Consider the following 27,722-nt stretch of genomic DNA (forward strand, 5'->3'; position numbering starts at 1 on the left):
CATAGCAGCGCATTTGGAAAGAGGTGACTTGATAGGTCCAAGTCAGCATGGATTTGTGAAAGGGAAATCATGCTTGACAAATCTTCTGGAATTTTTTGAGGATGTTTCCAGTAGAGTGGACAAGGGAGAACCAGTTGGTGTGGTGTATTTGGACTTTCAGAAGGCTTTTGACAAGGTCACACACAAGAGATTAATGTGCAAAGTTATAAAGCACATGGGATTGGGGGTAATGTGCTGACATGGATTGAGAACTGGTTGTCAGACAGGAAGCAAAGAGTAGGAGTAAATGGGGACTTTTCAGAATGACAGGCAGTGACTAGTGGGGTATCGCAAGGTTCTGTGCTGGGGTCCCAGCTGTTTACACTGTACAAATTTGCAGATGACACTAAGTTGGGTGGCAGTGTGAGCTGCGAGGAGGATGCTATGAGGCTGCAGAGCGACTTGGATAGGTTAGGTGAGTGGGCAAATGCATGGCAGATGAAGTATAATGTGGATAAATGTGAGGTTATCCACTTTGGTGGTAAAAACAGAGAGACAGACTATTATCTGAGTGGTGACAGATTAGGAAAAGGGGAGGTGCAACGAGACCTGGGTGTCATGGTACATCAGTCATTGAAGGTTGGCATGCAGGTACAGCAGGCGGTTAAGAAAGCAAATGGCATGTTGGCCTTCATAGCGAAGGGATTTGAGTACAGGGGCAGGGAGGTGTTGCTACAGTTGTACAGGCCTTGGTGAGGCCACACCTGGAGTATTGTGTACAGTTTTGGTCTCCTAACTTGAGGAAGGACATTCTTGCTATTGAGGGAGTGCAGCGAAGGTTCACCAGACTGATTCCCGGGATGGCGGGATTGACCTATCAAGAAAGACTGGATCAACTGGGCTTGTATTCACTGGAGTTCAGAAGAATGAGAGGGGATCGCATAGAAACGTTTAAAATTCTGACGGGTTTAGACAGGTTAGATGCAGGAAGAATGTTCCCAATGTTGGGGAAGTCCAGAACCAGGGGTCACAGTCTAAGGATAAGGGGTAAGCCATTTAGGACCGAGATGAGGAGAAACTTCTTCACCCAGAGAGTGGTGAACCTGTGGAATTCTCTACCACAGAAAGTTGTCGAGGCCAATTCACTAAATATATTCAAAAAGGAGTTAGATGAAGTCCTTACTACTAGGGGGATCAAGGGGTATGGCGAGAAAGCAAGAATGGGGTACTGAAGTTGCATGTTCAGCCATGAACTCATTGAATGGTGGTGCAGACTCGAAGGGCCGAATGGCCTACTCCTGCACCTATTTTCTATGTTTCTATCCGAAAGACGGCACCTCTGACAGTGCAGCGTCCTTCACTACTGGGAGTGTCAGCTTGAGTTATGTTCTCGGTTCTGGAGTAAGGCTCAAAACCAGGACCTATCCCACTCCGAGGTGAGTGGGTTATCACCGAGTCACGGTTGAGACCGATTAGATCTTCCCTCTTCCAAGAATCACAGAAATTTACAGCACGGAAGGAAGCCATTTCGGCCCATCGTGTCCTCGCTGGCCGACAAAGAGCTATCCAGCCTAATCCCACTTTCCAGCTCGAGGTCTGCAGCCCTGTAGGTTATGGCACTTCAAGTGCGCATCTAGGTACGTTTTAAATAATGCTGAGGGTTTCTGCCTCTACTGCCCTTTCAGGCAGTGAGTTCCAGAACCCCACCACCCTCTGGGTGAAAACATTTCCACTCAAATCTCCTCTAAACTTTCTACCAATTATTTTAAATCTATGCTCCCTGGTTGTTGACCCCTCTGCTAAAGAAAATAACACTTCCTCCACTTAGTGCGGTCGTTGGTCAGGGACTCCCAATCTGTTTCAAGTGGAGGAAGAGCATCTGGGAGGGCGCTGAGCACCTCGAGTCCCATCGCTGAGAGCATGCAGAATCCAAGCGCAGGCAGCGGAAGGAGCATGTGACAAACCAGACTCCCCACCCACCCTTTCCCTCAACCACTCTCTGTCCCACCTGTGACAGGGACTGTGGCTCCCATATTGGACTGTTCAGTCACCTGAGGACTCATGTTGAATGGAAGCAAGTCTTCCTCGATTCCGAGGGACTGCCTGTGATGATGATAAAGGGAGATAAGTCCGTCCTACCACTCTAGCTAGGCCCCTCATAATTTTATACACCTCAATAAGGTCTCCCCTCAGCCTCCTCTGTTGCAAAGCAAACAACCCCAGCCTATCCAATCTTTTGCCATAGCTAAAATTCTCCAGTCCAGGTGACATCCTCGTAAATCTCCTCCGTACCCTCTCTAGCCCAAGCACATCTTTCCTGTGATGCGGTGACCAGATCTGCACGCAGTACTCTAGCTCTGGCCTAACCAGTGTTTTATACAGTTCAAGCATAACCTCCCTTGTCGTCGAAGGCAGCTCACCACCACCTTCTCGGGGACAATTAGGGATGGGCATTAAAGGCTTACCTCCCTGCTCTTGTATTTTATGCCTCGGCTAACAAAGGCAAGCATTCCGTATGCCTTCTTAACCACCTTATCTACTTGGCCTGCTACCTTCAGGATTCTGGGGACATGCACTCCAAGGTCCCTCTGCTCCCCTTCCTTTTCTATTCCAATGAAGATAGCCCTGGTTTCCAAGTCTCTCAACATATCAGCAAAACGGTAAAGAAAATTGGAACGCACGGCTTGAAAGATGTTGTACGACACCCAGCCCCGATCAAACATGCCGATTTCGTCTTTCCCCAATACCTTCTCTCCAATCTCGGTTTGATCTCCAGCGGGTAGAAGCTCAAGATCCGGTAGCAGGGCGCAGGCCTCCAGAATCTTCTGGTATCGAGATTCTTCCAGCTTTAAACCGAACAAGATGTTGTTCTGGACGGTATCATTTTGGATCCATGCTTGCTGAGGTACATAGGCAAATGAACCCTAAAACCACACAAGGAACATGAGAACACACGGGTTGGAATGGGGCAACATCAACTTGTATTTATATAGCGCCTTTAAAGTAGTAAAAAGGCCCAAGGCGCTTCATAGGAGTGCAATGAGACAAAGAAATAATAATAATTTCACACCAGATGAGAAGAAATTAGGGCAGGTGACCAACAGCTTGGTCAAAGAGATATGTTTTAAGGAGCATCTGAAAGGAGAAAGAAGTAAAGAGGTTTAGGGTGGGAGTTCCAGAGCTTAGGGCCTAGGCAGTTGAAGGCACGGCCACCAAAGTTGAGCGATTATAATCAGGGATGCTCAAGAGGGCAGAAATAGAGGAGCGCAGACATCTCGGGGGGTTGTGGGGCTGGAGAATATTACAAAGATAGGGAGGGGCGAGGGAAGGATTTGTAAACACGGATAGAATTTTGAAATCGAGAAGTGTGTTAAACAGACAAGCCTGAAGGCTCTGTGCCTCAATGCGAGGAGTATTCATAATAAGGTGGACGAATTAACTGCGCAGGCAGCTATTAACGATGATGATATAATTGGGATTACGAAGACATGGCTCCAGGGTGACCAAGGCTGGGAACTCAACCTCCAGAGGTATTCAACATTCAGGAAGGATAGATAGAAAGGAAAAGAAGGTGGGGTAGCGTTGCTGGTTAAAGCGGAAATTAACACAATAGTAAGGAAGGACATTAGCTTGGATGATGTGGAATCTGTATGGGTAGAGCTGTGGAATACCAAAGGGCAGAAAATGATAGTAGGAGTTGTGTACAGACCACCAAACAGTAGTAGTGAGGTTGGAGACAGCATCAAACAACAAATTAGGGATGCGTGCAATAAAGGTACAGCAGTTATCATGGGCGACTTTAATCTACATATAGATTGGGCTAACCAAACTGGTAGCAATACGGTGGAGGAGGATTTCCTGGAGTGTATTAGGGATGGTTTTCGAGACCAATATGTCGAGGAACCAACTAGAGGGCTGGCCATCCTAGACTGAGTGATGTGTAATGAGAAAGGACTAATTAGCAACCTTGTTGTGCGAGGCACCTTGGGGAAGAGTGACCATAATATGGTAAAATTCTTTATTAAGGTGGAGAGTGACACAGTTAATTCAGAGACTAGGGTCCTGAACTTAAGGAAAGGTAACTTCGATGGTATGAGACGTGAATTGGCAAGAATAGACTGGCGAATGGGTTAACAGTGGATAGGCAATGGCAGACATTTAAAGATCACATAAATGAACTTCAACAATTGTACATCCTTGTCTGGAATAAACATAAAGCGGGGAAGGTGTCTCAACCGTGGCTAACAAGGGAAATTAGGGATAGTGTTAAATCCAAGGAAGAGGCATATAAATTGGCCAGAAAAAGCAACAAACCTGAGGACTGGGAGAAATTTAGAATCCAGCAGAGGAGGACAAAGGGTTTAATTAGGAGGGGGAAAATAGAGCATGAGAGTATGAACATAAAAACTGACTGCAAAAGCATCTATAGATATGTAAAGAGAAAGAGATTAGTGAAGACAAACGGAGGTCCCTTGCAGCCAGAATCAGGTGAATTAATAATGGGGAACAGAGAAATGGCAGACCAATTGAACAAATACTTTGGTTCTGTCTTCACGAAGGAAGACATAAATAACCTTCCGGAAATACTAGGGGATGGAGGATCTAGCGAGAAGGAGGAACTGAAGGAAATCCTTATTAGTCAGGAAATTGTGTTAGGGAAATTGATGGGATTGAAGGCCGATAAATCCCCAGGGCCTGATAGTCTGCATCCCAGAGTACTTCAGGAACTGGCTCTAGAAATAAGAACATAAGAACATAAGAACATAAGAATTAGGAACAGGAGTAGGCCATCGAGCCCCTCGAGCCTGCTCCGCCATTCAACAAGATCATGGCTGATCTGGCCATGGACTCAGCTCCACTTACCTGCCCACTCCCCGTAACCCTTAATTCCCTTATTGGTTAAAAATCTATCTATCTGTGATTTGAATACATTCAATGAGCCAGCCTCAACTGCTTCCCTGGGCAGAGAATTCCACAGATTCACAACCCTCTGGGAGAAGAAATTCCTTCTCAACTCGGTTTTAAATTGGCTCCCCCGTATTTTGAGGCTGTGCCCCCGAGTTCTAGTCTCCCCGACCAGTGGAAACAACCTCTCTGCCTCTAGCTTGTCTATCCCTTTCATTATTTTAAATGTTTCTATAAGATCACCCCTCATCCTTCTGAACTCCAACGAGTAAAGACCCAGTCTACTCAATCTATCATCATAAGGTAACCCTCTCATCTCCGGAATCAGCCGAGTGAATCGTCTCTGTACCCCCTCCAAAGCTAGTATATCCTTCCTTAAGTAAGGTGACCAAAACTGCACGCAGTACTCCAGGTGCAGCCTCACTAATACCCTATACAGTTGCAGCAGGACCTCCCTGCTTTTGTACTCCATCCCTCTCGCAATGAAGGCTAACATTCCATTCGCCTTCCTGATTACCTGCTGCACCTGCAAAATAACTTTTTGTGATTCATGCACAAGGACCCCCAAGTCCCTCTGCACCACAGCATGTTGTAATTTCTCCCCATTCAAATAATATTCCCTTTTACTGTTTTTTTTTCCAAGGTGGATGACCTCACATTTTCCGACATTGTATTCCATCTGCCAAACCTTAGCCCACTCGCTTAACCTATCTAAATCTCTTTGCAGCCTCTCTGAGTCCTCTACACAACCCGCTTTCCCACTAATCTTTGTGTCATCTGCAAATTTTGTTACACTACACTCTGTCCCCTCTTCCAGGTCATCTATGTATATTGTAAACAGTTGTGGTCCCAGCACCGATCCCTGTGGCACACCACTAACCACCGATTTCCAACCCGAAAAGGACCCATTTATCCCGACTCTTTGCTTTCTGTTAGCCAGCCAATTCTCGATCCATGCTAATACATTTCCTCTGACTCCGCGTACCTTTATCTTCTGCAGTAACCTTTTGTGTGGCACCTTATCGAATGCCTTTTGGAAATCTAAATAAACCACATCCATCGGTACACCTCGTTATATCCTCAAAGAATTCCAGTAAATTAGTTAAACATGATTTCCCATTCATGAATCCATGTTGCGTCTGCTTGATTGCACTATTCCTATCTAGATGTTCCGCTATTTCTTCCTTAATGATAGCTTCAAGCGTTTTCCTCACTACAGATGTTAAACTAACCGGCCTACAGTTACCTGCCTTCTGTCTGCCCCCTTTTTTAAACAGAGGCGTTACATTAGCTGCTTTCCAATCCACTGGTACCTCCCCAGAGTCCACAGAATTTTGGTAGATTATAACGAATGCATCTGCTATAACTTCCGCCATCTCTTTTAATACCCTGGGATGCATTTCATCAGGACCAGGGGACTTGTCTACCTTGAGTCCCATTAGCCTATCCAGCACTACCCCCCTAGTGATAGTGATTATCTCAAGGTCCTCCCTTCCCACATTCCCGTGACCAGCAATTTTTGGCATGGTTTTTGTGTCTTCCACTGTGAAGACCGAAGCAAAATAATTGTTTACGGTCTCAGCTATTTCCACATTTCCCATTATTAAATCCCCCTTCTCATCTTCTAAGGGACCAACATTTACTTTAGTCACTCTTTTCCGTTTTATATATCGGTAAAAGCTTTTACTATCTGTTTTTATGTTTTGCGCAAGTTTACTTTTGTAATCTATCTTACCTTTCTTTATTGCTTTCTTAGTCATTCTTTGCTGTCGTTTAAAATTTTCCCAATCTTCTCGTTTCCCCTAACCTTGGCCACCTTATACGCATTGGTTTTTAATTTGATACTCTCCCTTTTTTTCTTAGTTATCCACGGCTGGTTATCCCTTCTCTTACCGCCCTTCTTTTTCACTGGAATATATTTTTGTTGAGCACTATGAAAGAGCTCCTTAAAAGTCCTCCACTGTTCCTCAATTGTGCCACCGTTTAGTCTGTGTTTCCAGTCTACTTTAGCCAACTCTGCCCTCATCCCACTGTAGTCCCCTTTGTTTAAGCATAGTACGCTCGTTTGAGACACTACTTCCTCACTCTCAATTTGTATTACAAATTAAACCATACTGTGATCATTCCGAGAGATCTTTTACTAGGAGATTGTTTATTATTCCTGTCTCATTACACAGGACCAGATCTAAGATAGCTTGCTCCCTTGTAGGTTCTGTAACATACTATTCTAAGAAACAATCCCGTATGCATTCTATGAATTCCTCCTCAAGGCTACCCCATGCGATTTGATTTGACCAATCGATATGTCGGTTAAAATCCCCCATGATTACTGCTGTTCCTTTTTCACATGCCTCCATTATTCCCTTGATTATTGCCCACCCCACCATGAAGTTATTATTTGGGGGCCTATAAACTACACCCACCAGTGACTTTTTTCCCTTACTATCTCTAATCTCCACCCACAATGATTCAACATTTTGTTCATTAGAGCCAATATCGTCTCTCACAACTGCCCTGATATCATCCTTTATTAACAGAGCTACCCCACCTCCTTTCCCTTCTTGTCTATCTTTCCTAATTGTCAGATACCCATGTATGTTTAATTCCCAGTCTTGGCCCCCCTGCAACCACGTTTCTGTAATGGCCACCAAATCATACCCATTTGTAATGATTTGTGCCGTCAACTCATTTACTTTATTTCGAATGCTGCGTGCGTTTAGGTAGAGTGTTTTAATACTAGTTTTTAAACCATGATTTTTAGTTTTGACCCCTCCTGCAGCCCCTTTATATTCATACATATTGTCCCTTCCTGTCATCTTGTGGTTTACACTTACCCCAGTGCTACTCTGCTCTGTTGCCTCCTGCCTTTTGCATTCTTTCTTGGGGTCCTGTTCATCTGAGTTCTCACCCACTCTAACGAGCTCAGAGCCCTCTCCTGGGTTCCGAATACTCCTTGCATTGAGGCACCGAGCTTTCATGCTTGCCTTTTTATTGCACTTTGACCCTTTAGAATTTTGCTGTACAGTGGCCCTTTTTGTTTTTTGCCTTGGGTTTCTCTGCCCTCCACTTTTACTCATCTCTTTTCTGTCTTTTGTTTTTGTCTCCATTTTGTTTCCCTCTCTCTCCCTGCATTGGTTTCCATCCCCCTGCCATATTAGTTTAACTCCTCCCTAACAGCACTAGCAAACACTCCCCCTAGGACATTGGTTCCGGTCCTGCCCAGGTGGCTGCATTGGTGATAGTTTTCCAACAGTTTATCGACTCTGGATCAGTTCCTATGGACTGGAGTGTAGCTAATGTAACACCACTTTTTAAAAAAGAAGGGAGAGAGAAAACGGGGAATTATAGACCGGTTAGCCTGACATCGGTAGTGGGGAAAATGTTGGAATCAATTATTAAAGATGAAATAGCAGCGCATTTGGAAAGCAGTAACAGGATGGGTCCAAGTCAGCATGGATTTATGAATGGGAAATCATGCTTGACAAATCTTCTAGGATTTTTTGAGGATGTAACTAGGAGAGTGGACATGGGAGAACCAGTGGATGTGGTGTATTTGGACTTTCAAAAAGCTTTTGACAAGGTCCCACACAAGAGATTGTTGTGCAAAATTAAAGCACATGGTATTGGGGGTAACGTATTGACGTGGATAGAGAACTGGTTGGCAGACAGGAAGCAAAGAGTCGGGATAAACGGGTCCTTTTCAGAATGGCAGGCAGTGACTAGTGGGGTGCCGCAGGGCTCAGTGCTGGGACCCCAGCTATTTACAATATACATCAATGATTTCGATGAAGGAATTGAGTGTAATATCTCCAAGTTTGCAGATGACACTAAGCTGGGTGGCAGTGTGAGCTGTGAGGAGAATGCTAAGAGGCTGCAGGGTGACTTGGAGAGGTTAGGTGAGTGGGCAAATGCATGGCAGATGCAATATAATGTGGATAAATGTGAGGTTATCCACTTTGGTGGTAAAAACGTGAAGGCAGAATATTATCTGAATGGCGGCAGATTAGGAAAAGGGGAGGTACAATGAGATTTGGGTGTCATGGTACATTGGTCATTGAAAGTTGGCATGCAGGTACAGCAGGCGGTGAAGAAGGCAAATGGCATGTTGGCCTTCATAGCTCGGGGTTTTGAGTATAGTAGAAGGGAGGTCTTACTGCAGTTGTACAAGGCCTCACCTGGAATATTGTGTTCGGTTTGGTCTCCTAATCTGAGGAAGGATGTTCTTGCTATTGAGGGAGTGCAGCGAAGGTTCATCAGACTGATTCTCGGGATGGCAGGACTGACATATGAGGAGAGACTGGATCGACTGGGCCTGTATTCACTGGAGTTTAGAAGAATGAGAGGGGATCTCATAGAAACATATAAAATTCTGACGGGACTGGACAGGTTAGATGCAGGAAGAATGTTCCAATGTTGGGGAAGTTCAGAAGCAGGGGTCACAGTCTAAGGATAAGGGGTAAGCCATTTAGCACCGAGATGAGGAGAAACTTCTTCACTCAGAGAACTGTGCACCTGTAGAATTTTCTACCACAGAGAGTTGTTGATGCCAGTTCGTTAAATATATTCAAGAGGGTGTTAGATATGGTCCTTATGGCTAAAGGGATCAAGTGGTATGGAGAGAAAGCAGGAAAGGGGTACTGAGGTGAATGATCAGCCATGGTCATATCGAATGGTGGTGAAGGCTCGAAGGGTCGAATGGCTTACTCCTGCACCTATTTTCTATGTTTCTATGTTAACCGGGAGCCAGTGAACCGTAGATCAGCGAACATAGCGGATGATGGGTGAGCGGGATTTGGTGCGAGTTAGGACACGGGTCAGTGAGCACAGGGGGTGATGGGTGAGCGGGACTTGGTGCGAGTTAGGACACGGGTCAGCGAGCACATGGGGCGATGAGTGAGAGGGTCTTGGAGGGAGTTAGGACACGGGGCAGCGAGCACAGGGGCTGATGGGTGAGCGGTACTTGGTGCGAGTTAGGACATGGGCTGCCGAGTTTTGGATCACCTCTAGCTTACATAGGGTAGAATGTGGGAGGCCGGCCAGGAGTGCATTGGAATAGTCAAGTCTAGAGGCAGGGTCGAAGAGGCACGAATTTTGTGGCTGACATGTTTTGGTACCTTTACGTTTATGAATCCTTTGATGTTCTCCATCTCTCCCAGCAGCGCAGACATCAGGGACGATTTCCCACATCCCACTTGCCCCACCACGGCCACCAGGCTTCCCGACTTGATGTCCAGCGTAATACTGCAGGAAAAAGCACAAGTTAACATCAAATCATCATCATCGGCAGTCCCTCGGAATCGAGGAAGACTTGCTGCCACTCTAAAAATGAGTCCTTAGGTGGCTGAACAATCCAATACGAGAGCCACAGTCCCTGTCACAGGTGGGACAGATCGTCATTGAGGGTAAGGGAGGATGGGTCAGGTTTACCGCACGCTCTTTCCGCTGCCTGCACTTGATTTCTGCATGCTCTCGGCGATGAGACTCGAGGTGCTCATCGCCCTCCCGGATGCACTTCCTCCACTTAGGGAGGTCTTGGGCCAGGGACTCCCAGATGTCGGTGGGGATGTTGCACTTTATCAGGGAGGCTTTGAGGGTGTCCTTGTAACGTTTCCTCTGCCCACCTTTGGCTTGATTGCCTTGAAGGAGTTCCGAGTAGAGCACTTGCTTTGGGAGTCATCAAAACGGCACTGCCGAGCCTCCCCGACACAACTCAATGGGTTTAGGGTGGTTAACCAGAACAGCAACTTCAAAGGTTAGGTGTCAGCTGTGGCTCAGTGGGCAGCACACTTGCCACTGAGTCAGAAGGTTGTGGGTTCAAGTCCCCACTCCAGAGACTTGAGCATAAAAATCCCGGCTGACACTCCCAGTGCAGTGCTGAGGGAGTGCTGCATTGTTGGAGGTGTTGTCTTTCGGACGAGATGTTAAACCGAGGCCCCGTCTGCTCTCTCAGGTGGGCGTAAAAGATCTCATGGCCAATATTTCAAAGATGAGCAGGGGAGTTATCCCCTGTGCCCTGGGGCCAATATTTATCCCTCAATTAACATCACTAAAACAGATTATCTGGTCATTATCACATTGCTGTTTGTGGGATCTTGCTGTGCGCAAATTGCCTGCCGCGTTCCCTACATTACAACAGTGACTACACTTGAAAAAATACTTCATTGGCTGTAAAGCACATTGAGACGGCCCGAGGTTGTGAAAGGCACTATATAAATGCAAGTCTTTCTTTTCTTGTAGAAGGTGGAAAGGTTTAGGGGAGTCAGGAGGTGAGACGCTCGCCGCAGAATACCCAGCCTCTGACCTGTTCTTGTAGCCACGGTATTCATGTGGCTGGTCGAGTACAGTTCCTGGTCAATCATGACCCACAACAACAAATTGTATTGAGACAGCACCTTTAACATTGCAAACCCTCCCAAGGTACTTCACAGGAGCATAAATCAGACAAAATTTGACCCTGAGGCACTAAAGTAAATGTTGGTCCCTTAGAAGATGAGAAGGGGGATTTAATAATGGGAAATGTGGAAATGGCTGAGACCTTAAACAATTATTTTGCTTCGGTCTTCACAGTGGAAGACACAAAAACCATGCCAAAAATTGCTGGTCACAGGAATGTGGGAAGGGAGGACCTTGAGACAATCACTATCACCAGGGGGGTCGTGCTGGACAGGCTATTGGGACTCAAGGTAGACAAGTCCCCTGGTCCTGATGAAATGCATCCCAGGGTATTAAAAGAGATGACGGAAGTTATAGCAGATGCATTCGTTATAATCTACCAAAATTCTCTGGACTCTGGGGAGGTACCAGCGGATTAGAAAGCAGCTAATGTAACGCCTCTGTTTAAAAAAGGGGGCAGACAAAAGGCAGGTAACAAGAGGCCGGTTAGTTTAACATCTGTAGTGGGGAAAATGCTTGAAACTATAATTAAGGAAGAAATAGCGGGACATCTAGATAGGAATAGTGCAATCAAGCAGACGCAGCATGGATTCATGAAGGGGAAATCATGTTTAACTAATTTACTGGAATTCTTTGAGGATATAACGAGCATGGTGGATAGAGGTGTACCGATGGATGTGGTGTATTTAGATTTCCAAAAGGCATTCGATAAGGTGCCACACAAACGGTTGCTGCAGAAGATAGAGGTACGCGGAGTCAGAGGAAATGTATTAGCATGGATCGAGAATTGGCTGGCTAACAGAAAGCAGAGAGTCGGGATAAATGGTTCCTTTTCGGGTTGGAAATTGGTGGTTAGTGGTGTGCCACAGGGATCGGTGCTGGGACCACAACTGTTTACAATATACATAGATGACCTGGAAGAGGGGACAGAGTGTAGTGTAACAAAATTTGCAGATGACTCAAAGATTCGTGGGAAAGCGAGTTGTGTAGAGGACACAGAGAGGCTGCAAAGAGATTTGGATAGGTTAAACGAATGGGCTAAGGTTTGGCAGATGGAATAAAATGTCGGAAAGTGTGAGGTCATCCACCTTGGGAAAAAAAACAGTAAAAGGGAATATTATTTGAATGGGGAGAAATTACAACATGCTGAGGTGCAGAGGGATCTGGGGGTCCTTGTGCATGAATCCCAAAAAGTTATTTTGCAGGTGCAGCAGGTAATCAGGAAGGCGAATGGAATGTTGGCCTTCATTGCGAGAGGGATGGAGTACAAAAGCAGGGAGGTCCTGCTGCAACTGTATAGGGTATTGGTAAAGCCGCACCTGGAGTACTTCGCGCAGTTTTGGTCGCCTTACTTAAGGAAGGATATACTGGCTTTGGAGGGGGTACAGAGACGGTTCACTAGGTAGATTCCGGAGATGAGAGGGTTACCTTATGATGATAGATTGAGTAGACTGGGTCTTTACTCGTTGGCGTTCAGAAGGATGAGGGGTGATCTTATAGAAACATTTAAAATCATGAAAGGGATAGACAAGATAGAGGCAGAGAGGTTGTTTCCACTGGTCGGGGAGACTAGAACTAGGGGGCACAAAATACGGGGGAGCCAATTTAAAACCGAGTTGAGAAGGAATTTCTTCTCCCAGAGGGTTGTGAATCTGTGGAATTCTCTGTCCAAGGAAGCAGCTGAGGCTAGCTCATTGAATGTATTCAAGTCACAGATAGATAGATTTTTAACCAATAAGGGAATTAAGGGTTACGGGGAGAGGACGGGTAAGTGGAGCTGAGTCCACGGCCAGATCAGCCATGATCTTGTTGAATGGCGGAGCAGGCTCGAGGGGCTAGATGGCCTACTCCTGTTCCTAATTCTTATGTTCTTATGTTCTTATGTTTTATAAGGACAGGTGACCCAAAGCTTGGTCAATGAGGTAGGTTTTAAGGAGCGTCTTAAGGCCCCGTCTGCTCTCTCAGGTGGACTTAAAAGATCCCATGGCACTATTTCGAGGAAGAGCAGGGGAGTTCCCACATTACAACAGTGACTACATTTCAGAAAGTACTTCATTGGGTGTAAAGCGCTTTGTGATAGTCCGGGGACATGAAAAGCGCTATATAAATGAAAGTCTTTCTTTAGGTTGATCCATGGCCTGATAGTCAGTGACCTCCCCACTGGAATGTGTGAACCGCAGGTGAAAAAAGAAAGACTTGCATTTATATAGAGCCTTTCACGACCACCGGCTGTCCCAAAACGCCTTACAGCCAATGAAGTACTTTTTGAAGTTCAGTCACTGTTGTAATGTAGGAAAAAAGGCTGCTAATTTGCGTACATCAAGCTCTCACAGACATCAACGTGATAATGACCAGATAATCTGTTTTTGTTCTGTTGTTTGAGGGATAAATATTGGCCCCAGGGCACCGGGTATAACTCCTCTGCTCTTATTCGAAATAGTGGCCACGAGATATTTTATATCCACCTGAGAGGGCAGATGGGGTCTCGGTTTAACGCTTCATCCAAAAGACGGCACCTCCGACAGCGCAGCACTCCCTCAGTACTGCTCCTCCGACAGTGCGGCACTCCCTCAGCACTGCCCCTCCGACAGTGCGGCACTGCCTCAGTACTGCCCCTATGACAGTGCAGCGCTCTCTCAGCACTGCACTGGGAGTGTCAGCCTGGAATTTGTGCTCAAGTCTCTGGAGTGGGGACTCGAACCCACAACCTTCTCACCCAGAGGCGAGGGTGCTACCCACAACCTGCCCACCCAGAGGCGAGGGTGCTACCCACTGAGCCATGGTGAGGCCAACACCAGGCTCCACAATCTAAGAGCTGGCGTTGGCCGTCGAAGTTGACCCGCTGTGAAATGGGGCACCTGGGCAAGATGCCAAGGAGACAGCCACTGCAACAGATCCCGGCCTTGCCTCTCTTAGCTTGTTCATCCTCTTCCACGTCTTCTGATGAAGACTGAAAGCTCGGGTTGATGCGACGGGCAGACGATGTTATAATCCACAGAAATAACCAGCCGCCTATCAAAGCTGCATTAATGGTCGGGGCCATAAAAGGAGCGGAGGTGCGGCGGCCCGGGAGCAGTGTGGAGGCCACTTCAGGGAGCAGTGGGAGCTGGTGCAGGAGGGCGACGGCAGTGAAGAGTGACATCATCAAGGTCCAGGTCAGTGATTGGAATGTGGGCAGATACAGCAGGAGCGGCGAGAGACTGTGGAGGGATGTGATCGGGGCCCAGGGAAGGCGTGAGTTCGGGGCCAGAGGCCCAGGGGCAGCACAGGCCAGCCCACACTGCGATATGTGTGATCACTAGGTCCGTGCAGCAGAGCAGGTCTCCCGTCGTCTTGGTTAACCCTTACCACTGGACCAAGACCGAGCTCTGTCAAGCCCATGTGGTGGCTGATGTGCAACGGCGACCATACGTTAAAAAATTCCACGCACAGGCATCTTCCACCCTTCAGGATATTAGGTCCTTCATTGACACACCTGTGAAATCATCCTTTTTTGGTGTGGAAGCAAGTCATCCTCGTTTCGAGGGACTGTCTATGACATTAATGGTTAGATATACGCTACATCTACACAAACACAACTCACTTCTTGATGGTTGGTTCTTCATTTTTCTCCCATGAAAAGGAGGCATCTGAGAAGCTGACAGCAGACTCTAGGGAAAAAGAAAGAGTGACTAAGTGCACTGTGTTTTGTTCTGCGCCAGCGTCCTCTGCACTCCACCGCCGATGCCTCTTGCGCATGCGCATGCTCAGACTCCTCGGACCTAAAACCGCAACGACCATGTTGTTCCGACCAAGCTGGGAGCTTCCAACCGCTAAAATCGCAAAACCGAGCTGTCACCGCATTTGCTTGTTTTGTAGTGTTGCTAGAAATTCATCTGTGCTTGATTGTCTTTCATTGTTGATAAATTTCATTACATTTTTTACATTATTTCCGTGTCGTTTGGGTCAGTGACTATTGGCAGATACTGAGGCTTTTGGGTTAGCTTTCGAAAAAGCAATAAACTTCGGTTGGAGGAGGGATGGGGTCAGGAACTTAGGCTGGGATGGGGTCAGGAACTTGGGAGGCTTTTGTTGGGTGGGGAGCTCTATCCTCTCTGGGTTCTGAAGTCAGAATGGCTCGAATTACACTTTGCAAAGTCACTTAGAACTTGGGCTGGGCGGCTCGAATTACTTGTTTCAGAGAAACTTCTGGGTGTGACTTATCCTGTAAGGGGACCAATCAGCAATCAGGCCATGTGATAATGGAGAGCCAATCAGAACATTTTTCTACTGCAAATAACTCTGTCCATAAAGAAAAGATGAAACGTTATTCCTTTGGGAGCTAACAGATGTCAACAAGGCTGCCTCCCTGGATAGAGGACAGGGAATCATAGAAAGATACAGCACAGCATCATGCCTGTGCCTTTGAAACAGCTGCCCAATTAGTCCCACTCCCCCTGCTCTTTCCCCGCAGCCCTGCAATTTTTTTCCTTCACATATTTATCCAATTCCCCTTTTGAAAGTCACTATTCAATCTGCTTCCACCGCCCTTTTAGGCAGCGCGTCCCAGATCACAACATCTCGCTGCGTAAAATAATGTTTGCTCAAGTCACCTCTGGTTCTTTTGCAACTCACCTTCAATCTGTGTCCTCTGGTTACCGACCCTTCTGCCAGTGGAAACAATTTCTCCTTATTTACTCTATCAAAACCATTCATAATTTTGAACACCTCTATAAAATTTCCTCTTAACCTCCTCTGCTCCAAGAATAACTTGGCATTTCTGTAGCACCTTTCATAACCTTGGGACGTCCCAGAGCGCTTTACAGCCAATGAAGTACTTATGAAGCGCTGTCACTGTTGTAATGTAGGAAACGCAGCAGCCAATTTGCGCACAGTAAGTTCCCACAAACAGCAATGTGATAATGACCAGATAATCTGTTTTGGTAATGTTTGAGGGATAAATATTGGCTCGGGACAACAGGGAGAACTCCCCCTGCTCTTCTTAGAAATCGTGCCTTGGGGTCATTTATTTCCACCCGAGAGGTCTTGCTCTGAGGAGAACAACCCCAGCTTCTCCAGTCTCTCTACATAATTGAAGTCCCTCATCCCTGGTACTGTTCTAGTAAATCTCTTCTGCACCCTCTCCAAGGCCGTGACATCCTTCCTAAAGTGCGGTGCCCAGAATTGGACACAATACTCCAGCTGAGGCCTAACCAGTGATTTATAAAGGTTTAGCATAACCCATGGCTTTTGTACTCTTATTTTTCTATTAATAGAGCCATGGATTCCATAAACTTTTTTTTAACAGCTTTCTCAACTTGTCCTTTCCACCTTCAAAGATTTGTGCACTTACACCCCTAGGTCTCATTGTTCCTGTGACCTCTTTAAAATTGTACCATTTAGTTTATATTGCCTCTCCTCAGTCTTCCTACCAGAATGTATCACTCCACATTTCTCTGCATTCAATTTCATCTGCCATGTATCTGTCTATGTCTTCCTGAAATCTGTTACTATCCTCATCACTGTTTACTACACTTCCAAGTTTCATATCATCTGCAAGCTTTGAAATTATACCCTGTACATACAAGTCCAGGTCATTAATATATATATATATAAAAAAGTATGTATCCAAAGCGTTCTTCCCATTTCCTTTCCAAGGGAGCTCTTCATCATCATCATCATAGGTAGTCCCTCGGAATCGAGGAAGACTTGCTACCACTCTTAAATTGAGTTCTTAGGCAGCTGAACAGTCCAATACAAGAATTACAGTCTCTGTCTCAGGTGGGACAGACAGTGGTTGAGGGTAAGGGAGGGTGGGACAGGTTTGCTGCACGCTCTTTCCGCTGCCTGCGCTTGATTTCTACAAGCTCTCAGCGATGAGACTGGAGGTGTTCAGCACCCTCCCGGATGCACTTTCTCCACTTAGGGCGGTCTTTGACCAAGGACTCCCAGGTGTTGGTGGGGATGTTGCACTTTATCAGGGAGGCTTTGAGGGTGTCCCTGTAACATTTCCTCTGCCCACCTTTGGTGTGAAGGCGTTCCGAGTAATGCGCTTGTTTTGGGAGTCTCGTGTCTGGCATGCGAACAATGTGGCCTGCCCAGCGAAGCTGATCGAGTGTGGTCAGTGCTTCAATGCTGGGGATGTTGGCCTGGTCGAGGCCACTAATGTTGGTGCGTCTGTCCTCCCAGGGGATTTGTAGGATCTTGCAGAGATGTCGTTGGTGGTATTTCTCCAGCGACTTGAGGTGTCTACTGTACATGGACCATGTCTCTGAGCCATACAGGGCCTCCATCCCTCCAGCGGCAGAGCTCTTCAGACACCTCAGTGGCCATACAGTGTCAGCCCTGGCTCAGTGGGCAGCACTCTCGTCTCTGAGTCAGAAGGTTGTGAGTTCAAGTCCCACTCCAGGGAGTTGAGCACATAATCTAGGCTAACACTCATCGGGATGCCGTCTTCCGGATGAGACGTTAAATCGAGGCCCCCTCTGCTCTCTCAGGTGGATGTAAAATATCCCATGCCCACTATTTCGAAGAAGAGCAGGGGAGTTATCCCTAATGTCCTGGGGCCAATAATTATCCCTCAATCAACATCCACTAAAACAGACTATCTGGTCATTATCACATTGCTGTATGTGGGAGCTTGCTGCGCACACATTGACTGTCGCGTTTCCCACATTACAACAGTGACTACACTTCAAAAGCACTTCATTGGCTGTAAAGCACTTTGAGACGTTCAGAGGTCTTGAAAGGCGCTATATAAATGAAAGTCTTTCTTCTATACTTGTGGCATGTACAAGGCAAGGTTCGGGTTATCTCCCCCTCCCTCGCCATCCTGTCCAAAACGTAGAAAGCCATTGCACCGCTGCAATGACCAGGACCCCTTGACCTCAATAACCAGCACATAGAAGAGTTGCGGTATTCGTCGAGATTCACCAAGATCTCCGTGTTTCTGGCCGAAGACAAGAATCTTCTAACCTAAGGTCATTGTAAAAGGTGGATGTCCCGACCCTGACTGCAGCCCTAATACATCAGCGGTAACTAGGCTGCCCGCAAGCACCTCTCAGCCCACGTACCACAGCTGGGATCCTGTCGGATTGCTGACATGTCTAAGTCTTCGCCCCCGAGGAACTTCTCCAGCCGTTTGCGGGAAATATCGGCCTATGGATAAAAGAAATAATAACTCGAGTAATCAAATGATGTGTGTTGCATTAAACGTGTATTAGTGTCTCCTTCCGCAGCTTTACGGGCATCTCTCATAGACCAGTAGACTCTTCATAGCTCAAAGGCTCGGCCTTGGCTCAGTGGGTAGCACTCTCGCCTCTGAGTCAGAAGGTTGTGGGTTCAAGCCCCACACCAGGGACTTGAGCACACAAATCTAGGCCGACACTCCCAGTGCAGTACTGAGGGAGCACCGCACTGTCAGAGGGGCAATACTGAGGGAGCGTTGCACTGTTGGAGGGGCCATCTTTCGGATGACATTAAACTGAGATCCCGTCTGCTCTCTCAGGTGTGGGAACCCATGAAGAAGTCAATGGCTTCAAGAGAAGCGCAGAGGGGAGCAAAGATGCTGAGAGAGAAAGACTGCCACCAGGATGTTGCTGGGAACCTGGGAACAGGAGGGATATACTTGCATTGGAGGCATTTCAGAGAAGGTTCATGGGTTGATTCCTGGGATGAAGGGCTTGTCTTATGAAGAAAGGTTGAGCAGGTTGGGCCTATACTCATTGGAGTTTAGAAGAATAAGAGGTGAAGGGGAGGAGGTCGGGCCGAGGCGGGGGAGTCTGGATTTCGGACACTCAGACCTATATTGATTTCACTGCATGTGTTTATTTGTGTTTTTTTTAATTCATTCCTGCGATGTGGGCATCACTGTCAAGGCTGGCATTTATTGGCCATTCCTAGTTGCCCCTCGTGAAGGTGGTGGTGAGCCGCCTTCTTGAACCGCTGCAGTCCGTGTGGTGAAGGTGCTCCCACAGTGCTGTTAGGGAGGGAGTTATAGGATTTGGACCCAGTGACGATGAAGGAACGGCCGATATAGTTCCAGGTCCGGATGGTGTGTATCTTGGATGGGAACGTGGAGGTGGTGGTGTTCCCATGCGCCTGCTGCCATTGTCCTTCAAGATGGCAGAGGTCATGGGCTTGGGAGGTGCTGCAGTGTATCGTGTAGATGGTACACACAGCTCTGCTCACCATTTTACTTACAGGAGCTTTACTTCCGGATTTTTTTTAATTAAAAAAATTCCATGATGGAATTTGAAATCACACAGGTGGGTTTGGGTGGAGTGGGGAATGCATTAGTGAGGATTTACTGCTCAAATCAATAGGGTTCACAACACTGAATGTCAGATGTGACAGATTTCTTTACTTGCCCCCTTCCCCCATCACCCCGATCTTACCTGGACCATTGACGAGATAAGCATAGGTAGCATCGCCAGAGGAAATCTCAGAATGTTGAACAGCGAGATAGAAGTGAAAGCCTTTCCAGCATCCAGAACATTGTTCGGATCCACCGCAAGATAGACAGCAAAACTTGTTAGAGACACCTACACAACACAAGGGGGAATACACGGAGAGGATTATAAACAGGAGTAAAGAAAGACTTGAATTTATATCGCGTCTTTCACGACCACCAGACATCCCAAAGCACTTTACAGCCAATGAAGTGTTTTATGAAGTGTAGTCACTGTTGTAATTTGGAGCGACATGATTGGGGGCTCAGGAGAGGTGAGAGTTCAGGGCCTGGAAGAGGCGAGGGCCCAGGGGCAGCACAGGCCAGCCCACACTGCGATATGTGTGCGCACTAGGTCCGTGCAGCAGAGCAGGTCTCCAGTCGTCTTGGTTAATCCTTGCCACTGGACCAAGACCTGGCTCTGTCAAGCCCGTGTGGTGGCTGGTGTGCAACAGCCACCCCACGTTAAAAAAATCCACGCTTAGGCAACTTCCACCCTTCAGGATGTAGTTCGGGACCTGGAATATAAGGTCCTTCATTGAAACACCTGTGAACTCATCCCTTTAGGCGTGGAAGCAAGTCATCCTCGTTTCGAGGGACTGCCTATGATGATGTTGATGAATGTAGAAAAACTAGACAGCCAATTTGCGCACAGCAAGCTCCCACAAACAGGAGTGAGATAATGAGCAGACGATCTGCTTTTGTTATGTTGATTGAGGGATAAATATTGGCCAGGACACTGGGGAGAACTTCCCCTGCTCTTATAAGAACATAAGAAATAGGAGCAAGAGTCGGCCATTTGGCCCCTCGAGCCTGCTCTGCCATTCAATAAGATCATGGCTGATCCGATCATGGCCTCAACTCCACTTCCCTGCCAGCTCCCCATAACCCTTGACTCCCTTATCATTAAATCTGTCCAAATCCACCTTAAATACATTCAATGACCCAGCCTCTTCTTTGAATAGTGCCACGGGATGTTATATACGGTAGACAGTGTTATGTCCAGAATAAAGTTGTCATGTATTCAACTGTCCTTGTAACCCATGTATAAGCTGACCTAAGTTGTACACCTTGAGAACACTGACCACAGGGGGCGAACTTGTGGGAGACACTCCTAACCTGGACTTTCCGGTATAAAAGGGGAAGCACCACTCACCGTCTGTCTCTTGAGGTCTTGGTAATAAAGGTAATAGGTCACAGAGTGATCTTATCTCAAGTATGGGCCTCGTGTGCATTTATACTGTATAGTAAGGACAGATTATTGGCAACAAGAAACTGGGATTTAAACCACGCGAGCATGGCTACTAGCAGCACAGAAGAGAGGTACTGTGTTGGTGATGATTGGGATGACTTTATTGAGAGACTACAGCAAAGTTTTGTCACTAAGAAATGGTTGGGACAGGATTCGTCCGACAAACGCAGGGTTCATCTCCTGACGGTTTGTGGATCCAGAACGCACTCCCTGATGAAGGACCTTCTAGCGCCAGAGAAGCCGGTGGACAAGACATTCGAAGAGCTCAGTAAGTTGATTGGGGAACACCTTAAACCGGCGAGCAGCATGCACATGGCGAGACACCAGTTTTACATGCACTGGCGGCGAGAAGGGCAAAGCGTTCCAGACTTCGTGGCAGACCTCCGGCGACTGGCGAGCCTATGTAAGTTCCCAGATGCATGCAGAGCGGAGATGCTGCGAGACTTTTTTATTAAGGGCGTCGGGCACGCTGGGATTTTCAGGAAACTGATTGAGACCAAAGACTTGACCTTGGAAGCAGTGGCTATGATAGCCCAGACAATTATCTCAGGGGAGGAAGAGACCAGAATGATTTATGGCAACAATCTTGGCTCAAATGCGGCAAACGACCAGGGAGTCAACATTGTTAACCCGGCACACAGTTCTCTAGGCAGACAAGGGCAATCGGACATGCCCCAGCATGTAGTCGAACCCAAAGGGGGAATTCAACAGAGACAATGACTAGCTGAACGACGATACATGCCATCGCAATGGACAATGCGGCCAGTAATGGAGCCATCAACACCTGTTAATGGTGCACTTAAGGACAGTTACAGAGACAGTCAGAGACGATTGACTGGTAATGGACCTTTTGTTTCCGACAATGGGGCCTCTAGCTAATGCTGGAGGTGTGGAGGCAAACACCCAGCCAGAGCTTGCAGGTATCAGCAATATACCTGCAGAAATTGCAATGTCAGCGGTCACTTGGCGTGTATGTGCAGGAAGCCTGCAGCCAGGTTGATGTACGAGGAGGACGGGCCCGATGTAAGCCCTACGAGGCTAAATAAATACTGGGGGAAATCGTTGGAAGCTGTAGTTCACCGAGTTCATGTGGACCACATATAAACAGTTCATATACCAGGACGCCACCGATAATGATGAAAGTGCTCCTCAATGGCATCCCAGTATCAATGGAGCTAGACACGGGGGCCAGCCAGTCCCTGATGAGTATCAAACAGTTCGAAAGGTTGTGGGTATCCAAGGTCAGGAGGCCAAAATTATTGCCGATTGACGCACTGCTATGGACATATACAAAGGAGATCATACCGGTGCTAGGCAGCGCCACGGTAGTCGTGACCCACAACGATTCGGAGAACAGGTTGCCACTCTGGATTGTCCTGGGGGACGGTCCCGCACTACTGGGGAGGAGTTGGCTTGCTGTCATGAACTGGAAATGGGGCAATGTCAATGCAATTTCTTCTGTGGAGTGAGTATCATGCTCACAGGTCCTGGACAAATTTGACTCATTATTTCAACCCGGCATCGGCACTTTCATGGGGGCCAAAGTAGTGATTCACATAAACCCGGACGCCAGGCCAGAGCAGTGCCGTACGTGATGCGGGAAAATAGAATGCGAATTGGACCGCTTGCTGAGGGAAGGCATCATCTCGCCAGTCGAATTCAGTGACTGGGCGAGCCCGATCGTGCCGGTGCTCAAGGCGGATGGGTCGGTCAGGATATGTTGCGATTACAAGGCCACCATCAATCGAGTGTCACTCCAAGACCAGTACCCGCTACCGAGAGCGGAGGACCTCTTTGCGACGCTATCCGGTGGCAAACCTTTTTCAAAATTGGACCTGACCTCAGCTTACATGATCCAGGAGCTGACGAGTGAGTCGAAGAAGCTGACCACCATCACGACACACAAGTGGTTGTTTGAGTATAACAGATGTCCGTTCGGGATTTGTTCGGCCGCCGCGATCTTTCAGCGAAATATGGAACGTGTCCTCAAGTCGATTCCGAGGACGGTGGTTTTTCAAGACGACATCCTCATCACGGGTCGCGATACTGAAGAACACCTCCACAACCTGGAGGAGGTGCTACGCAGACTGGACCGGGTAGGGCTGTGACTGAAAAAGGTGAAGTGTGTCTTCTTAGCTCCAGAGGTAGAATTCCTGGGGAGGAGGGTAGCAGCAGACGGGATCAGACCTACTGTGTCCAAAACAGAATCGATCCAGAGAGCACCCAGACCCCGTAACTCGACGTAGCTGCGTTCATTCCTGGGGCTCCTGAACTATTTTGGCAACTTTCTTCTCAAATTGAACACGCTGTTAGAGCTGCTACATGTGCTCCTATGCAAAGGTCGCGATTGGATCTGGGAGGACAGCCAGGAAAGGGCTTTTGATAGAGCACGCAATTTGTTATGCTCCAACAAACTGTTAACGTGATATGATCCGTGTAAGAAACTAGTTTTAACATGTGATGCGTCGTCGTATGGGGTCGAATGTGTGTTGCAGCATGTGAATGCCAATGGTCAGTTACAGCCGGTAGCTTATGCCTCCAGAAGTCTGTTCCGGGCAGAAAGGGGCTACGGAATGGTAGAAAAGGAAGTGCTAGCATGTGTATATGCAGTAAAAAAAACGCACCAGTACCTGTTTGGCAGGAAATTTGAGCTGGAGACAGATCACAAACCCCTAACATCCCTTTTGGCCGTCAACAAGGCCATAAATGCGAATGCATCGGCCCGCATACAGAGGTGGGCACTTACGTTATCCGCCTATGACTACACAATTCGGCACAGACCGGGCACTGAAAACTGTGCCAATGCACTCAGCAGGCCACCACTAGCCACCATTAAGGGGGCAACTGAGCATGATGCTGAGATGGTCGTGGCTGTTGAAGCTTTCGAAAGCGAAGGCTCACCTGTGACAGCCCGTCAGATTAAAGTCTGGACAAATAAAGACCCGCTACTGTCTTTAGTTAAGAAATGTGTCCTGAATGGGGACTGGGCAGCCACGTACGGGGCATGCCCTGAAGAGTTTAAACCGTTTCATAGGCGCAAGGATGAACTCTCGATTCAGGCCGATTGCCTACTGTGGGGAAACCAAGTAGTCATGCCCCAGAAGGGCAGGGAGGTGTTTATCAGAGAACTTTACAAAGAGTACCCAGGCATTGTCATGATGAAGGCAATTGCCAGGTCACATGTTTGGTGGCCAGGGATAGATGCAGACCTAGAACTTTGTGTTCGCAGGTGCAACACGTGTGCTCAGCTGGGCAACGCACCCATGGAAGCCCCCCTTAGCCCCTGGTCCTGCCCCGCCAAGCCTTGGTCACGCATCCATGTGGACTACGCAGGTCCTTTCATGGGAAAAATGTTTTTGGTTGTAGTAGATGCCTACTCCAAATGGATTGAGTGTGCCATTTTAAATTCAAGCACATCCTCTGCCACGGTAGAAAGTCTACGGGCAATGTTCGCCGCCCATGGTCTACCGGACGTCTTGGTCAGCGACAATGGCCCGTGCTTCACAAGCACTGAATTCCAGGAGTTCATGGCAGGCAATGGAATCAACCATGTCAGAACGGAACCGTTCAAGCCGGCCTCAAACGGCCAGGCGGGATGAGCAGTGCAGTTAATCAAACAGAGGATGCTCAGAATCCAAGGGGGTTTCCTACAAAGCCGCTTATCACGCCTCCTGTTGGCCAATAGATCCCGACCACACTCGCTCACAGAGGTTCCACCCGCAGAGCTGCTAATGAAAAGGACGCTCAAAACCAGGTTATCCTTTATACATCCTACTATGAAAGAAATTGTTGAGAGCAGGCGTCAGTCACAATGTGACTACCATGACAGGAATGCGAGGGCGCGATGTATTGATGTCAATGACCCTGTTTTTGTCCTTAATTACACTGGAGGGCCCAAATGGCTTGCAGGCACTGTGATTGCCAAAGAGGGGAATAGGGTTTTGATAGTTAAACTTACCAATGGACAAATCTGCCGCAAACACGTGGATCAAACTAAAAGGAGGTTCAGCAACTCCATAGAAGAAGCAGAGGAAGAACACGACGTAGAGTTTACTCCACCACAGGTGACCGAACATCACTGTGGGCAGTCCGGACAGGTCTGAGGCACCGCAAACAGCAGACACTCATGCCAGCGCCCAACAACCGGAGCCCCAACTCAGGCGCTCAACAAGGGAGCGTAAACCACCAGAGAGACTTAACCTGTGATCTCAATAAGACTTTGGGGGGAGGTGATGTCATGTATTCAACTTTCATTGTAACCCATGTATAAGCTGACCTAAGTTGTACACCTTGAGAACACTGACCACAGGGGGCAAACTTGTGGGAGACACTCCTAACCTGGACTTTCCGGTATAAAAGGGGAAGCTCCACCCACCGTCTGTCTCGTAAGGTCTTGGTAATAAAGGCAACAGGTCACAGAGTGATCTTCTCTCAAGTATGGGCCTCGTGTGCATTTATACTGTATAGTAAGGACATATTAAAAGTAATGTGATTGAGTACTGTAGACGTGAGTACCTTAGTCTCTTTATTCCAACTCCAGAGTGTTGGTACAGCATGGGAGGCCTGCTTATATACAGCGCTCCCAAGGGATTCTGGGATGTTTTGGGACTCCACTCCAACAGGTACGCCCTCTGGTGGCGGTAGAATGCTGGTTACATAGGGTTGCATACAGAACATCACTCCCTCCCAAAGTCAATAGTACACTTATTTACAGGGTGAGACGATCTGGGGCTTTTCGCTCCCTAGTCGATCATCTCGGTACAAATGCAGGTGCAGGTGAATTGGTTGGTTCTTCGCTGGGCTGCTGCGCAGCTGGCCTTGCTGGGCTGTTAGGGATGATGAGTTCAGCTTCGTGGTCAACCGTAATGTCGGTTGCCGCTTGTGTGTGTGTGGGAGGGTCGAAGTTAGTGGTGTCCTCTTCAGCTTGCTCGTGTCTGTTTGTGAATCGCAGTTTGGTTTGGTCCAAATGCTTCAGAAACATAGAAACATAGCAAATACGTGCAGGAGTAGGCCATTCGGCCCTTCGCGCCTGCACCACCATTCAATAAGATCATGGCTGATCATTCACCTCTGTACCGCTTTCCTGCTTTCTCTCCATACCCCTTGATCCCTTTAGCCGTAAGGGCCATATCTAACTCCCTCTTGAATATATCCAATGAACTGGCATCAACAACTCTCTGTGGTAGAGAATTCCACAGGTTAACAACTCTCTGAGTGAAGAAGTTTCTCCTCATCTCTGTCCTAAATGGCTTACCCCTTATCCTTAGACTGTGTCCCCTGGTTCTGGACTTCCCCAACATCGGGAACATTCTTCCTGCATCTAACTTGTCCAGTCCTGTCAGAATTTTATATGTTTCTATGAGATCCCCTCTCATCCTTCTAAACTCCAGTGAATACAGGCCCAGTCGATCCAGTCTCTCCTCATATGTCAGTCCTGCCATCCCGGGAATCAGTCTGGTGAACCTTCGCTGCACTCCCTCAATAGCAAGAACGTCCTTCCTCAGATTAGGAGACCAAAACTAAACAGAATATTCCAGGTGAGGCCTCACTAAGACCCTGTACAACTGCAGTAAGACCTCCCTGCTCCTATACTCAAAACCCCTAGCTATGAAGGCCAATATGCCATTTGCTTCTTCACCTCCTGCTGTATCTGCATGCCAACTTTCAATGACTGACGTACCATGACACCCAGGTCTCGTTGCACCTCCCCTTTTCCTAATCTGACGCCATTCAGATAGTATTCTGCCTTCGTGTTTTTGCCACCAAAGTGGATAACTCACATTTATGCACATTATACTGCATCTGCCATGCGTTTGCCCACTCACCTAACCTGTCCAAGTCACCCTGCAGCCTTTTAACGTCCTCCTCACAGCTCACACCGCCACCCAGCTTAGTGTCATCTGCAAACTTGGAGATATTACATTCAATTCCCTCATCCAAATCATTAAGGTATATTGTAAATAGCTGGAGTCCCAGCACTGAGCCCTGCAGCACCCCCACTAGTCACTGCCTGCCATTCTGAAAAGGACCCGTTTATCCCGACTCTCTACTTCCTGTCTGCCAACCAGTTGTCTATCCACGTCAATACATTACCCCCAATACCATGTGCTTTAATTTTGCACACCAATCTCTTGTGTGGGATGACGGATGCAAAATTCACAAGAACCCCCCAGTGTTTGGGCTCATTCGAAAGGAAATTTAATTTGGGACTACATACCGACAAGTTTGGAACTCTAAAGTGTTTATGGAAGAAACTATGAACTTTAATAGAATTTTGGATTTTAAAAGACAAACTCAAGACTGTGGGCGGGCCTAAGGAACTAGCAGGAGACAGTCTGATTAAGTGAAGCTACGTGGGTGGGAGGACTAAGTTAACCTGTGTGGAGGGATGAGTATTCGAGAATCCTTCCCCCACAAGAAACATTTACATCACAAAATCACACAGAGATAGCTACCCATCAACATGGGTCTGGAAACCCATTTCAGCATATACATCACAAAGAGGTCCAATCCAGCATGTATGCGAAAGACTAAGCACAAAAGGACATTGTAATTACCAAACTAATATTTCCATCAGGTAACAGTTTTCAAACATCAACTTACCCAAAGCATATCAATTTTTAACGAACCCGCCAAAATATTACAAAGAAGAGCCAAGCCTGCCAAATTTATACAAAGGATTTTGAACTGATTTGGCGCCAAGATTAGAACCACTGAAATCGTATCACTGGCCCTTGTTTTCAACAGAGGTTGGGTTGCTAAGTA

At 47.4% G+C, this 27,722-nt stretch overlaps 1 protein-coding gene across 1 annotated transcript in view; it reads right to left on the reverse strand.

Moving 5' to 3' along the window:
- abcc2 (ATP-binding cassette, sub-family C (CFTR/MRP), member 2) overlaps positions 1-27,722 on the reverse strand; it is a 278,866-nt gene that overhangs the window by 79,793 nt on the left and 171,351 nt on the right. Inside the window, exons 13-17 of the mRNA XM_070876416.1 lie at positions 19,653-19,799; positions 18,330-18,414; positions 14,861-14,927; positions 9,999-10,125; positions 2,727-2,903 (exon numbers count right to left, since the gene is read on the reverse strand). Of these exons, the coding sequence (XP_070732517.1) occupies positions 2,727-2,903; positions 9,999-10,125; positions 14,861-14,927; positions 18,330-18,414; positions 19,653-19,799 (603 nt within the window). The remainder of the gene's footprint in view (positions 1-2,726; positions 2,904-9,998; positions 10,126-14,860; positions 14,928-18,329; positions 18,415-19,652; positions 19,800-27,722) is intronic.

Source organism: Pristiophorus japonicus, chromosome 3 (genome assembly GCF_044704955.1).
Source record: "Pristiophorus japonicus isolate sPriJap1 chromosome 3, sPriJap1.hap1, whole genome shotgun sequence".
Classification (NCBI taxonomy): domain Eukaryota; kingdom Metazoa; phylum Chordata; class Chondrichthyes; family Pristiophoridae; genus Pristiophorus; species Pristiophorus japonicus.